The following is a 16,931-nucleotide window of genomic DNA, read 5'->3' on the forward strand; positions in this document are numbered from 1 at the left end:
CATGTGTCGTTTCTGTACATTTTGTCACCATAAAACTTGTACTACTGCCTATGTTTATCTTATGCAAACAAATGATTAAAATTAAGATGATGATATGTTGCTCACAAGTTTATTCTTTGTGTCAGTAAATTTGAATTAAAATGTATATATATAATTTTTAACATTCTTATTAGATTTTTATAGATATAATAAAATTATGTCTTCTGTCTTATTTTTGCTTTTCTTTTTTGCTTAACACAAGTGTTTTCTTTGAATACAAATTCTTAATGCGTAACATAATTTTGCGTATATTTTTCGGCATTAATAGGTTAATTGTACAATCTGATCAATATCGAATTGTAATGGAAATTGTAGAATAATGTAAGTGTCGGTAATCTTTCCATATTGTATTTATCGAGAAACAAACAGGCATACTTCACGTACGCGTAATTATACTGCGTCGGTAAGTTCCAGCAAGCTTGTATATTTTTTTATTTGTATGATTTATTATAATGTAATAATTTTACATACACATTTTATGAGACACAAAGTAGAGCTTATACATGCTTAAATATTAACGTGTATTACGTAAATAAGATTAATATCTATATACCTTATGGCTTGCGTCTTTATACAAAGAAATTATACATATATATAATCGTGAATGTAATGACGTAAATGTATTAATGTAATGACGTGTTCGTACGTGTCTTTCACTCACTGCTTTCTATCAGTTGAAATAAAGCGCAGTGACTTTTTCAGAATTCACGTTGTTTGAGATAACAGTTATAATATCGCGCATGAGTTATTTTTTATTTATACTTTATGTATTTTTTATATACTCTTAATATTAATAAATTTTTATCAAATTATCAAAAATTTAATATCAAATATTTAATCTTTCCTTATTTATTTTTATCTTTTTGAAGAAAAAATGTGGTATAGAAAATTCAAGGTTTAATACGTATCTTTCTAAAATCAAATTTAATCAAACTTTTTGTATTAATTAACATCATTTTGTATTAAAATAGGACGTTGAATAAATATGGATATATTAATATAAAGAAAAATACTTCACTCGGAATTAAAAGCTTACAATTTCGCAACGGAAAGCGATCATTTTATAGAGCAATTTTATACGTGACAAGCTTTATATAGTGTGACCTATAAATTGCGATAGGCGTGCGAGACGACCTATGATCCGTTGAAAATAAATGATTTGCTCATCGTGATCATTGTTTACGCCAAATGAATCGCAGTGACGAGCATTCTCTTGTCATATCAGCAACACGATACGCACGTTTTAATTAATCATCTTCCTCTGAATTTATCGAAGACTACTCAGCCGTCAAAATTTGTATTAAACGAGAACAAAATGTTTTCAATGTTCCTGATCTACCATTCATTATTTTTTTTATTTTTTATTTTATCGTGACTATATATATATAGATATTATTTTATCAGTAACTAAAGATACGTTTATTGAATACCTTAATGTTGCCGATTGATGCTGATCAGCAAAATATATTAAATATATTATCAATTATTAGTTTACGATGCGTAAAATTCCTATTTCTTTCTTTTAAGCTGTATAGAAAGACTAGATAAACGATTTTATGTTACTTTAATCCTGTGACACGTGACATATCATAACAGTACATTCCTGTTATTAAAATGTGAGTAATTAAAAAAATCATTCATTTTATTAGAATTATTTGAAGAGAATTCAAAGTGTAACCAGATTGTAAGATCGAATCTACTGCAATTATACATTTATCCTCCTTTTTGGAGCACGCGCCTTCTCTGAGTCAATTTTGTCGAGACTGATGGCCGAGAGCTTTTGCGCATGTGTTGTCCATTGCAGCGTGTAATATCAGCTTTATCACTCCCACCGCCTCGAAAGTAACCCCACAGGATGGCTGGTGGATTCACGATGACTACGTTTAGGTCTGTCCACATGTTGGACGTGGGGGATACACGGATAGTGCAATATATGCCGGAGTCGTCCTTCAATTCCGTTTCAGTCATACGGCAACGTTTGCGTTTATCAGTTCTCAACCGGTTTACACAGTATATTATTTTACGATCGGCGTTTGTGACTAACGTGACTAACCGGTGATTGCCGACACCATTTCATCTGGGTCGCACGCTCGATCAATTATTCCAAGTTCTAGGACGGGGAAACGTACGGAAAATGATAACAACAGATCTCCACCCGGTCGTTATCACCGCGCTGAGCCTGCTGCTCGGTGGCTTTCTCCTTACTGGAAGTCGCCGGCACTTCCTCTACGTGCTCTATAAGACGTTGCCAAGAGATATTTTGTGAGTATCAATAAATGTGAGAAAATGCGTGTGGGTGTATGTGTGTGTGAGCGGAAGGAAACTACAGGTTTAAATGTTCTTCTTAGCAGATAAACCTGAGTTTAACGTTAAACGAACCTGAATATGTCGATGTCGTATCTCTTTAAATGCAGTTTAAATTAGAGAGCAAATTAGAAAAAAAGTAAACCTGCGGAAATGTATTTTATATTTCCGTAATCTAATTATTTTTATCATTTATTTTATATTATACAAAAATTTGTTCCATGTTAAATCTGATTTAATAAAGTGTAAAGTGGCGATTATTATTAAACACTTTGTTGCTCCAAGATGTTCGTTACATTTATGATTGAATACAACTGAAAAATTCCAAATACATTTGTTTTCTAGTATATGATATACATCGTTCTATTTATATATTTATTAATACACATAAATTTAACTTTTTGACATAGTAATTGTTGCAAATTATTTAATATGCAGTAAATAAAATATTAGCGGAAAAAGCTCCGAATATATTTTATCGCGTATAGCGGTATATTTAAAGCTTGTAGTAATATAGAAGCACTTTCGTGCTTCATGTTATGTTATGGATTAATAATTTGCGTTCAATGCCCGAGTTGCATGATTGACCGTCGCATTCGCTTCAATGCTTCGTTTGCCGTTGGAATGCATTGCGCGTGATGGCTGATGAAGTCTGCAAGAACTCTCGATGCATCTTTCTTTTATTACATTGTGACTTCCTATTGATATAATCATCTTGTTGCCATAATTTAATTTATTTTAAATTTTGTTGTTAATGTTTTAATTATTTGTCAGATTAACTTTCCATTTTTATATTTTTAGACAACGTGTTCGACCTTTGTCACAGGCTTTTATTTCATAAACACTCGTTTGCGCTTGTTCTGCTCCATTACCCTACTATATGATTTTAATCACCGGGATACATTGTAATTATTTTATTATTCTTTTTCATTACTTTTTCCTTTTTCATTATCTAATTATGTATATATTACCTAATTATGTAATATCCTCTATTCTATTTTTACATTATATCTTAATTGCTGTAGAAGACTAACTAAAGTCGAAACATACAATGTTTTGTTCATCTTATTTTTGTAAATATTTGTCTTTTAAATTTGTATTCTAAATTAACACTTTTTAAAAAGTTATCAAACTTATATAGAATTTCTAAAAAATTATATAAAGAATCCTAAAAAAATTTTTTTTAGTATTATTAGTGTTACAACTATTAGTTGAACTATTATTGACATTTTACATAGGTACTAAAGAAAAGAGAAATGAGATTTAAATTACTTAAAGTGTTTATAATTGCTTACTTTCACACACACACACACACACACATACACACACACACACACACACACACACACACACACACACACACACACACACACACACACACGTTATTGTAAAGATTTTTTTTATACCTATTTGGTGTCGCAATTTTATATTGTTAAAAAAAGTACATTTTTTATTTTAAAGACCAAGAAAATTTTTAATTTCAGGATATCTAAATAATATAATATATAGTTTTATATGCAATAATAATAAATTAATGTAATATTTCTTATTTTTATATGGTATTTCAATAATATTCCTTTAAAACAGCATGGCACGATTACAATTTTGAAATATTATCTGTATCAAGAGAAATAGATCTTTTATTTTTAGATAATATAGATGAGATAATGATATAGCGAGTACTGTAATGATATAACGAGGATTTTTGCGCAGCATATATAATGTATATTAATAAATCTTATATTTTGTTTCTGTATAGATGCTACTTACAATTAGATTACGTATAGAATTTAAGTAGAGGTTAAATTCACATTCACACATATTATTCTCGTATGTGTAAAGAAGTGTTTGTATAGCTTTGACCTTATCCAAAATACTAAAAGAAGGAAATAAATAATTTCTTGCTTTACAAGATACTAATTTATTTTATTTCATAATTTTTTGTTTTAAAAATTTCTTATAGCGAATTCAATTGATGCGCACTGTATATTAAAGCCGTTATACGCTGATTTTAATCTGATTGTGAGTGTAAAGTAAATGTAAATATCTCAATCAATGATAAGATATTTTATCAAACAACACAATAAAGTGTACTGAAGGGATTTCGTGATTTAATCCGTTTATATTAAACACATCACATCTTTACATCGATTTGTATACGACGACTAAAACGACTTTAATGTGCATCAGTGCACGTACTGAGTGCGCACTAGTGCGTCCAACTGAATTCGCTGTTAGTTCATAATCCAATGCAATGATACGATTAATAATAAACTTTAATCCATTTAGAAATGTTTGCATGCAACGTGAGCATCAAATATGTAGAATAATTAATTTCAATATACCTTTCTTGTATAATTTTTTGATTATTCTTGTTTTATAATCTTTCGTTATAAAATCTATTCATATGTGCTTTATATTTTGCTAGCCTTATCTTTAGCGACTTAAGGTATTCCTTTCATGACACCAAAGTCTTAAGAATTAACTGATTTATACAAGAGATGCAATATACAAGAGTTTGCTGAGGCCCTGCTTAAGCGCCTACAAAATACGTTCCTCCGTGAAAGGAATACCATAATCTTCCATGTTGTATACAAAGTTCGAGATATCTATTAAGTCAAAACACTTGAAAGAGTATATTGAATTTTAATACATTTATGACAGAAGTTATTCGCATGTGTAAGATTGCGTGTAATAATAATCACTATGTTAAGATTCAATATACTCAAACTTCAAGTGTTTTGACTTTTAATATCCTTAAAAAATTTCAAACCGGTAAATCTCATATGACAGGGATATGCATGAATAAAATTTTGTTGTATAATATAAATCAAAACATGGTTGTATTAATTTCAAACAGTTATATAATCTTTACTATACAGTGATATTATTAATCGGGAAATGTTTTCCTTCAACAACGATAACTATTCTTTATATATACGTTTTTCCATATTGACTTTGCGTCTCAAATCAGAAAGATAGTAGTGTATATATATATATATATATATATATATATATATGTGTGTGTATGTGTGTGTGTGTGTGAAACATATAAAAAGATTACAATAAAATAAGATATAATATTAATCGTATTATGCTGTTTTTCTTGTCTTTCTTAAATTACTTTTTGCAAGAATAAGTGGACAAAATTTTAATAGCATTATTATTGTGTACACAATATGCATATGGAATAACCAGTCTCAAGTTGCTTTGGTCTGAATCTGATTGATGTATATTTTATGTATTACGGAAGCCATGCGCGCATATACGCATTTTATATGTTACGATATTGAAATAAGTTATCAAGTTTTACAAAGTATTAACGCTCTCGTGTTGGAAGAAATAAATAGTTTCTGTTTATCGCTCTGTTCTAATTGTAAACGTACTAAATACACAGAGAGATTATTTTTATCACCTTTTGCTTTATTATGTTGGGTATTTTTTTCCTGATTGTGATTTTTGATCGATATTTTATTGATGGTATTAATAATAAAAATTGAAATAATTGTTATCATGAAATGTCACATTTTGTAATTACAAATTTATTATATTATATATTTTTTATCATTTGTGTTAATATTTGAGATTATATTTAAATGTACAATATCTAAATATACTTTTCTAATTATAGATAAAATTATTTATTGACATATTTGTGATTGCGAAGTAAATAAAATGTCCGTTTAACGTTACTATAATGATAAGCTGAATTAATTACGAAATTTGTTGGGTGACTATCATGCCTAAATTGATATATTTCGTTGGAATTTATTTAATTAAAGTACAAAAATCATCTAACACACATATTTATGTCAATAGAACTTTCTTTCTGTACATGTCACATCAGTCACATAAATATAAAGAGAATATGTAGGAGAGGAAAAAAAACAATAAACATAGTAAGAATTCAAAGTTTATGCGAGGAGACCAGACATATCAATATATTACGTATTCTGTTTAAGAAATCTAAAAATAATTTGTTAGTACTGTTTCTTCAATTTTTCCCCGAAAAATAAAGTAATTTATCATCATTAATCATTATTGTTTAATGTATTTGATATATGCTGTAAGTATGCCATATATGAGGATCGCGCACTCATAAAGCTTTCAAGATAGGAGTATGTACATCGATAAACATATTCTCAAATATGGTAGATATATTACATTATATCTATACGTAACTTAACTTTTTATTTATTTTTTACCAATTTATCGGGCTCGTAATTTGAGCAGTGAATTACAATGTTCGTTTCTTATACAATTTTCGCAAATCAAAGAATAAATTTTGTTTTATAATAACACAATGTGTTATTATAAAACTACCAGTTTCTACTACTACTACCAGTTTCCAATAAGTATCGCGCCTAATACGCGCGGAGCGATTACGCGACGCAACGAGTTGCGAGTATAATTAATTACGTAGCATATAATTTACTTTCGATAATAAGAGGTCACAATTCAAATTAATCAAATTAAATTAATCTTGTAAATGTAAAAAATTTACTGTATTATCTAATGGTATTTAAGAATTTAGTATTGCTTTACATTTTTTTCATCAATATTGTATCATTGTGTGAAAGTAACATTCAATAAACTTTACACGATTAATTACACATAATCACATTAAATTGGGAGATACAGTCGTATTTATAGATGCTTTACGCAAAAATCACGACGGCAAAATTACTTTTTTGATATTTTGCCAGGTGTTAGACGAGTGACAATAGAGCAGTTGCGTTTGCGTGACATATATCACGCATGTCGTGTGACGATATTAACCAATTGCTAGCTAGAGAAAAAGGCATTACGTGAGGGGACCAAGAGCAAAGAATGTATTATCAATTTAAAAAACATGTGACACTAGTTAGTGTAACTTAAAATCTTTTTTTCTATTTTAATTTTATAGTGCGAAAAAATGTATGACGAGTTCTATACAATTTATCATTCTCTTGATATAAATCTACTTTAGTTTCTTTTTTAAAAATGTGTCTAAAATAGAAATTTTTAAAATGATTATTTTAATTGTTTATTTTATTACTCAATCATTTGCTTTTAATTGTGCATTTTACGTTACTTAATTTTATTTAGAATTGCAATTAAATAAAGAAGAATAAGATAATACTAAATTTATTTATCATAAAAATAATTCTATATAACAATAACAAATAAGATGTTTGTATATATTAATTTTAAGTTTTTGATATTATTTAATAAAATTTGATTAATATATTTTTCTTGATTAAAAGAAGAAAGGGTACTCTATTGATACATATATATAAATCGATAAATATATATTTATATTAAACATGTAAATTATATATATAATAATCAGCCGAATTAAATAAATAATTTTTGATAAATTACATGAATATAATTTAGGTTAATTTTTGAATTTTCTTTTGTGCAGGGGTGCTTCTCGATTTTTTAAAGTTAACTTACTTCTTTGGTGGTGGGAGAAACGTGAATATACCGTTGCAAAAGTTTTCTCAAAATATGCAGCAGCTCATCCGAATAAAGTCGCTTACATTTTCGAGGACACAGAATGGACGTATGAACAGGTAATATCTGACTCATAGACCGCTTGTATTCGTATACATTTGCATCGCACCGTACATTTAGCACTTGCGTCGGTGATTGTAAAGACGAGTAGAATTAATTAACTGATGACATGTTATTATACAACCGCTGTACGTATAGGTGCAATTTTTTGAACTTTAAATAAATTATTTAAAGTTCCTTGGAAAAAGATTAAGACAATGTTCATGAAATTATTAAATTAATCAAATTTTAAGCGCAAAAATATTAGTTTACAAGTACTTCAAATATATCTTTTTCAATTAACGATGTATTATATAAGAAATAAGAAAGCAATTAAGAAATACTATAATTTATTAATAAACAGAAAAAGCTAATCAAACTCTTGATTATTTAGTTTTCAATTACACGCGTCTATAATAATTTTTTTACAAATATGCATAAATAACACACAGTTGGAGCACTACAGCAATCGCGTGGGACGTTACTTTCGCACCAGGCCATTTTCTCATTTTGACAGTATAGCTGTCTTTATGGAAAGTCGTCCTGAATACATCGCTACCTGGTTAGGTCTTAGCAAAGCCGGTTTTGTAGCGGCTTTAATTAACACAAATCTTCGACGTGATGTACTTCTGCACAGCATTAACGCTGCTGGCTGCAAAGCTGTCATTTTCGGATCGGAACTTAAGGATGGTGAGTTCTTTGCTTTGAATTGTAAACAGGTATTTGTAATTTAAAGAATTAATAGAAAATTAAAAGCCAATTAATGTAAAAATGTCAGTAACATTTATAAGCATATCATTATTGTTAAATTTGATATTTTATAAATATATTATATTATTACTGTTAAAAATTATCATAAAATTCTCATTTTCTCACAATTATAATTCACAAATTAAAAAGAATAGACGACTTTTTTGCTAATTATAGAATATATATAGAACACTCATAAACATACATTCTAACGTCAATATCTACGTACTTAATCATATGATTGTACTACTAAGTTACCCGTAACTGGATTTTCTCTGGCAAATATACTTTCTAAGTGCACTTTCTATGTTATGAGTGGTAAATATCTCTAAACTTGTTTGCATTGCACATATTATTAAAGCATATCGTGTGCAGCGATCCGTGACATCAAGGATAAAATACCCGACATTGAGCTTTATCAATGGTCCGAGTTGGCGGACACGCCGATTTTGGAAGGTGCGATCAATATAAATACGGAAATCAGCAGTATTGACCCTGGGTCTCTCTTCGTTCAACTTGACCATGTTAATTCCCGAGACAAATTGATTTATATCTATACATCTGGGACGACGGGAATGCCAAAGGCTGCTGTTATCAATAATTTAAGGTGAGGTTTCGTGGATTGATTATAGCTATATGCAAAAAATCATTAGGATATTAAGTGTACGAACTTATCGACGAACATACTACGTGTGTGTGTATATATATGTGGAGGGGTAACAACCACAGTGGTGGAAGTCAAATTTTAAAAAATATTTTTATGTGTGCATAGATGCAATTTATATATTGTATAGATTGCATTTAAATTATTGTGTATATATATATATATATATATATATATACACACAATAATTTAAATATAAGATTTTTTTATCTTATACAACGCATGTATAAGACCATACTGATAAAGAAACTAGTAATGTCTTTTAGATCAACGATTGGTGTTTTTATAGAATTAAATTCTTAATTTGTGCTTAACTTATTAACTATGTATTTATATGTTATTATTTATTATGAGTAACAATAAGAAATTAATAGTATAAAATTAGTAGTTTGGTCTTTGTCTTATTTTTTTGTTTGTATGCTTCTTTATGTATAGCCACGTCTCGATGGTCGAAGCTCATCTAGCTGCATGTCTACTTTAATAAACTCTAATAAACTTTAATCACAGACACTACGTTAACAAAACTTCAATCAGAATTATCGCCAAGCTAAGAATAAATATCTTAAATACTACGTTGATAAATTCTGCTTAAAATGTTCACTAATTGTAAGTATTGAGGCTTAAATTAGGAAAAAATGTATTTACTTATTATCATATTGTTAATAATATATAAGCTGATTTGTGAAAATTTTACATTTATTTTCTAGTGTTATTAAAAGTCAGTCCATAACGTTAACATAAAATATTTTTCTGCATTTATTTGTATACGTATTGTTTCAAATTGAAAAATAAAAATCATTAATAACTTGTGTATACTATTTTTGCGTTTCCAGGTACATGTTGATGACATGTGGCGTGAACTCGATGCTTAATCTACACTCGGATGATCGAATTTACAATCCTCTACCTCTTTATCACACCGCAGGTGGTATACTTGGAGCTGGCCAAGCACTCATGGGAGGCGTCACTGTCGTGCTTCGTAGAAAATTTAGCGCGTCCAAGTATTGGTCGGATTGCATTCATTACGAATGTACTGTAAGATCACTCTATTTTTTAATATAATTTTATAGTTCTCTAATTTTATCATTTTTATGGAAAAATTATAATTAATTGTTACAAAGAATTTTTATTTAATAGATAATGCTGACAAAATAAAATCGACTAATATCGACTAACCAAGCATTCACATCATGCAAAAATTTTAAAACAGTAATTTTTGTAAAAATAATTTATCAATCGTTCCAAAAGAGCAAACGCGTTCCAGAGTTCGAAAAGAATAATTGTAAATTGCCACAAATTATTATTAATTAAAAATACTATTTTTTGTTATTTTAAAGTTCATTTTTATTTACTTACTTTTTTAATCTAATATTAAAAACCAACAGTTTCCAAACAACTGATTGATTATATAATTTATCTTTAATAAGAATTTTTTTAGTGTTACTGTATTTAATTTTTAATTAATAATATAATACCTGATAAATCTGTTTTTCTATTTTATATTAGAAGAAATTGATGACACTGTTCTATAAAAAAGTTGGGAATTCCAGGATTTCTCAGTACCTCGACATTTCATATCTTTAATAATGCTTTTTATTCCCTTACAAAAAAGTATTACTAGCTGGTTAGTAATAAATACTTATTTTGTGTATTAATAATACTAAAATTAAGTATTTATTAGTACTTGAATCACTGTGATCCAAGTATTGCATAGTATTTTATTACTGGTCAGTAATTTATGAAAGTAGTATTTAATACAGGACGAGTATTGAATACTTAGTATTAAATTTCTGATGAGAAAGCATTTAATACTAGGTGAAAAATACTTGTGTAATAAATACTTGTGTTGAATTACTGATGAGTATTTCAATGTTAGTACTGAAGTACTGAACCAAGGATTCCATGTGTAATAAATCACTGGCCAATATTAATACTCAAGTACTGAACTGAATATTCCATGTGAAATTAATCACTGACCAGTACTACAATTTGTATAGAAACATTATAATGGGTGTGTAATTCCTGATAATATTAAGGAAAAAAGATAAAAGTAAGGCACAAATACATTTTATATGAAGGTCTGTACTAATTCGTCGTGATAAAAGTGTACAATTAAGTTTTGAAATAGTACTGAAGATATCATTTTAATATCCAATTCAAAATTTTATTACTCTTTTTAAACTGAATTTGTTTCTTAAGATGATTTTTGAAAAATTATATATTTGTGCTGGTTATGACACATGTAGACTATATATAACACTTACATCAAATTAATAAGTAGTCTACCACGTAAGGCAGTTGGCTCACGATCCAGAGGTCCCGAGTTCGATCCCACCAAGGTAAGTGTGTTTTTTAAATACGAGAAAATATTTATAATTATAGACTGCATCTTAAGAAACAAATTTAGTTATAAAATAGTAATAAAATTTTGAAAAAAAAATAATTTTTTTTTATGTCGGGTAAATATCGGAAATCGAAATATCGGTAGGTAATTCAATACTAAGCACCAGTAGTTCTGTGTAGTATTAATCACTACCTATAATATTTATCACTACCAGTATTTTCCCAGTATTTCCCAAATAAATATTGACAGTATTAAATCACTGAGATTTTAAGTATTTAGTCAGTAATACTTTTTTGTAAGGGTTGTTTCTTGCGTTTACAAAGAAATATGTTGAAAATCTTGTTTAATGAAACTAGACAGAATTGCGTCATAAGAACTTTATACTCTATTACATTCCTGTAATAAGAAAGGATGTAAACGAAGGATATATTCTTGAAAAATGTTATATATGTTCTGAGATTTTATCAAGAAATTATTAAAAATATCCTTCTTAAATTTATTTATATTTTACTAGTTCTGTGTAAAAAATTTTTTTTATAAATATTACAAGAACTAAATGTAGAATTTACTATTCATGTAAATTTAAAATAATTGTTCTTTTCCATTACTATTTCTAAAGCTGAATTAAAAGTTGTTTAAATCATCAATCTTTTGAAATCTGATGGCACTACAAATTGTGTCCAAATTAAAAAATAATTACTGCTGTATTTTTTTATTACTACAGAAATCATCCTTTTTTTTATTAAATAGGATATTTATAAATTTTTGTATTGATTATTTACAACAATCGCTTTATACAGATAAAGCTATTAAATGCAACAATATATTATTAGTATTAAATTTGCAATATTTTATATTTATATGCTATTAATTTATGTTGAGTTATAAAAATGTGAAATGTGTTAATTTCTACAGTATTTTTATAGTATAATAAATTTTGAAACTATTAAGTTTTGAATATTCAACTATAATATAAAAATTGTGTTTTCATTTTAGGTAGCGCAATATATTGGAGAGATCTGCCGTTTTCTGCTTACAGTCCCACCAAGCGAGTGCGATACGACGCATAAAGTACGGCTAATGTTTGGAAATGGTCTGAGGCCGCAAATTTGGGAATCTTTTGTTAAGAGATTTGGTGTGAAGCAAATAGGCGAATTTTATGGAGCCACTGAAGGAAACTCAAATCTCGGTAACTTATCTGTTTAATTAGATTAATCTCAGAAAAATTTTGTTATTTAAATCCATAATCTTAAATATGATACATTTTGGGCACAAATAATAATTATTTTTCTTCTGCGTAAATAATAAATTTATCTTTGTAGAAATGATGTGTTAAAGTTTCGTTTCATAAATAAGTAATTATTTACAATAATTAGCAATAACTGTTGACTTAATATTTTATAATTGTCAAGTGTATAGTTTTTTTTAGAAATATTTGTATAATTTACAGTCAATATTGACAATAAAATCGGTGCTGTTGGTTTCATACCAAGATATGCTAGTAATTTGTATCCAGTTGCACTGTTAAAAATTGATGAAGAAACAGGAGAATTATTGAGGGGGTCAAATGGATTCTGCATACCATGTAAACCTGGTATGTATCACTAAAATTTTATGTTACAAAAAATATGGTAAAAAATTTACTATTTTAGAAAAAAAAATTTTCTCTCACGTTAATGCAACGGATTTAATTTTATTTATTATTAGTATATTAGAGTACAAGAAGATTTTCTATCGTGTCTTTTTCCATAATTTTTTAAAGAAATTGCATGCTATAATAATATCTCTAATATAATTGGATATTATTATGGCATACAATTTCATTAGTTCCAATTTATTATTAATAAACTTATGTTATTAAAAATAATAAATTCACAATAACATTCAATAGTTAAATATATATATATATATATATATATATACATATACTATATTCTTGTTATAATATTTTTAACACAATTGTATTGTTTTTATATTATTTGTTTAGGTGAGCCTGGTGTTTTTGTAGGTAAAATTAATCCAAAGAAAGTGGTAAACGACTTCAGTGGATACGCGGATAAAAAGGCTTCAGAGCAAAAGATTATACATAATGTTTTCAAGAAGGGCGATCGCGTTTTCAATTCTGGTCAGTGTTAATATAAAACATAGGGCAATTTATTTACATGATTCATCAAGGATAATTATATATAATTTAATTGAATATTCCGAACAGGTGATATTTTAGTTATGGATGAACTCGGATACTTTTACTTCAAGGACAGAACTGGTGATACATTTAGGCATGTAGGATACTCTTAATACAAAAAATTAACATCATACAATCAGATCTATTTAAAAATTATTACTATAAATATTTTTAAAATGTAATATTAGTAAATAAATAAAAATTTTTGACTAATTACATTATGTCGCTTTTGAAATTGAAATATTAGGTGGCGAGGTGAAAATGTTGCTACCTCGGAAGTGGAAGCCGTTATAAGCAACGTGATAGGCCTCAAGGATGCAACTGTATTTGGTGTCGAGGTAAATAACATTTAAATCCATTACTCACTCATAAAATAATCAGTTTTGCCTGAGAAAAATATAGAAATATATATAATAAAGCATATAGTATCAATTCATATTGAATAAACAATTGTTTCAAAGTTTTAAAGAAAATGTTATTGATAAAAATTTCTTATTATTCATAATTATGCGTTTGCAGGTGCCCGGAAACGAGGGTAAGGCAGGAATGGTGGCTATATACGATCCAGAAAATTCCTTGGACTTGAAGGGATTGGTCGAAAAATTGAAGAAAGTTTTGCCGAACTACGCCATACCTCGTTTTATTCGTATTCTGTCAGAATTGCCCATGACTGGTAAAGAAACCTATTTAAAGCCACTTTATATTGGATTGTATTTAAAAATTTGTATTTAATAACACAACTTATTTTGTATACAGGAACGTTTAAATTGCAAAAGAAAGATCTCCAACAAGATGCTTTTGACATTAAAAAGGCAAGTTTCGTCCTATTTATTCTAATTCTTTAAAATAGAAGTGATAGTTATAAGAATAATTATTTTTACAGGTTAAAGATCCAATTTACTTTCTCAACAATGATACCTACGCGAGAATGACTGATGAACACCACAATAATATCGTCAAAGAAAAAATTCGATTATAATTCTTTTTCGCGGCACACTTTTTCGCGAAAAAACATTCTTTAATTTTAAGATAAAATGGGAAATTTGAACTTAGAATGAAACGTTTTTTACGATATTAAGTTTCCAGTGTTAGTTAAACTATATTTAGTGATTACTATTTTGTGAACCAATAAACTATCAGGCATGTCTTTTTTCGCAAACGTGTGTGTGCGCAATAAGCACATGTTGTTTCAAAGAAGAAATGACATGAGGTATTTTCCATTAGGACATTTATATCATGACTGATACTTTATAATTTTTTAGTTACTTTGTATATTAGAATAATGACAATGTGACGAATATATATTCCAGTGTGAATTGCAAAATAGCATAATAGATAATTCACTCAATTAGTAAAAAGATAAGAGAGAAAGAAAAAAATATTTTTTTTACAGTTATACTTTATATAGTTATACTTTTTCATAGATTGTACTCCTTATTTTATTTTATTTAAGTTTAGAAAGAAATAATTAAGACAAAAAAAACAGTGTTCAAGAAAAAACAAGAATAACATCTTGTTCATTAGATTTTATCGTTAATTAATTAAAGATAAGCTTTAAATTGAAAAACATAAAAAATTTGCACAAACGCAACGGTTGATATCTTGCTTCCTTTCTGTAGATAAAAATCTGTAATTGTAATGTCGACATGACGTAATTATAATATATCTACATAAGTTAACTATAATGTTGACATAAGTTGTATATTAGTCGACTCGCGTTAAGTTAAATTCTGTTAACTTAAATTTTTTATATTTAAAAAGATCCATATAATTGTAAATTATGTCATTTAATCAATATTGCATTACATCACGAATTAAAATTTGCCTGCAAATGATAGCGCAATTTGTATGTTTTCTTATGCGTTTACACATTTCTTTACAAAGTTTTAATATCTAAAAAATAATATGGTAATACAATTAATTGTAGGCTCTCGGTTTTGTGCGCATCTATATCTATCTTGTAATTCTCATTATATAAGTAGTATTCATGTGTTCCCATTTAAGATAATTTAACATAAAATTTATTACTTACACGTTGTTATTCTTGTACTATTAACAAATGACAATATATTTTTCAGTCCCTGTGAGTATACAATGTATACATATTCAGAGATAACATTTCACACACACAGAATTATTGATGTCTATTTTTGAAAATGTACGATTGTTACATAAATAAAAAATGTTATCATGACAAAAACATGTTTATCATAACAGTTTTACGTTTTTTCCTTTACATAAATGATTATTTCCAAATAAAGACAAGAAAGACATAATACAATATAATATCACAAGTAATTTCAATAAAACTAAAAGTATGGTTTTTAATTAAAATATAAATTAAGTATTACATTTATATCTTTATATCTTATAGTAATATAATAATAACATAATAAAAAGAATAATTACTTATCTTTACTATAGATAGATCTTCTATACCACATTTTTGCTGGCATTGCTAAATTACTAATAATTTTATTGGCCGATTAGCTTAAAGAGATAAAATATGATGTTAACAACTTTATAACTGTATTTGAGAGTTATGGGAGTATATATTGCAGAAAAATGTGTGTTTAGTTCTTTATAATTATCATTGTTATTAAAATTATAATTATTGTGATAAAGTGTAGAATCTTTTAACGAAACCTGGTTAAATTAAAAAAGACAGTTTGCATGATTGTACGACGTTATAACCATAAATAAATAAAGCATAAATAAGGCAATCTTATCGTGCTTTGATATATGTGCTATTTAGATAATGTAGCATGTTTAAAAATCCTTAGAACGTTTTATCAGATAACTATAAATTTTTCCATTGTGAAAGATAAATTAGTATTCTATCAGAAGCATTTTTGGTTACCTTTATTTGTTACCCTTCAATTGTGTTTTAATATATTAATGAAATAAAACATTAAATGTTTTATTTCATAGGATTAATATTATGTAAGGGTTAATATAAGTATAAGAAATATAATAAACGTATCTTTAAATTAATTCGTTAAATAATATTAATATTTAAGAGGTCTGGAATTATAAAGCTTAATTGACAGTGTGTTATTTCTCAGAGAAATAATTACGATGAAATAAATAAAAATTCTTATCTATAT

The 16,931-nt window shown here is 27.3% G+C and overlaps 1 protein-coding gene across 1 annotated transcript; it reads left to right on the top strand.

The window, feature by feature from the left end:
- Positions 1-2,036: 2,036 nt before the first annotated feature.
- On the top strand, positions 2,037-16,024 carry Fatp3 (Fatty acid transport protein 3). The gene is made up of 13 exons (XM_077417664.1): positions 2,037-2,301; positions 7,751-7,901; positions 8,334-8,571; positions 9,007-9,238; positions 10,129-10,330; positions 12,636-12,828; positions 13,090-13,233; positions 13,627-13,764; positions 13,852-13,918; positions 14,072-14,162; positions 14,344-14,497; positions 14,581-14,636; positions 14,708-16,024. The coding sequence occupies exons 1-13, from the start codon at positions 2,174-2,176 to the stop codon at positions 14,801-14,803; spliced, it is 1,890 nt and encodes a 629-aa protein (XP_077273790.1). The 5' UTR covers positions 2,037-2,173; the 3' UTR covers positions 14,804-16,024.
- The last annotated feature ends 907 nt before the right edge of the window (positions 16,025-16,931 follow it).

The sequence above is a fragment of the Temnothorax americanus genome, unplaced genomic scaffold, assembly GCF_048541705.1.
Source record: "Temnothorax americanus isolate GAGA-0224 unplaced genomic scaffold, ASM4854170v1 Scaffold5, whole genome shotgun sequence".
In the NCBI taxonomy this organism is placed as follows: Eukaryota; Metazoa; Arthropoda; class Insecta; order Hymenoptera; family Formicidae; genus Temnothorax; species Temnothorax americanus.

Bases quoted from the DNA above. Each gene is read 5' to 3' on its own strand.
- Fatp3 (XM_077417664.1), top strand. From the start codon at position 2,174: ATGATAACAACAGATCTCCACCCGGTCGTTATCACCGCGCTGAGCCTG. The intron at 2,302-7,750 runs GTGAGTATCAAT...TCTTTTGTGCAG, and splicing joins ACGTTGCCAAGAGATATTTT to GGGTGCTTCTCGATTTTTTA. The intron at 13,919-14,071 runs GCATGTAGGATA...TTGAAATATTAG, and splicing joins AGAACTGGTGATACATTTAG to GTGGCGAGGTGAAAATGTTG.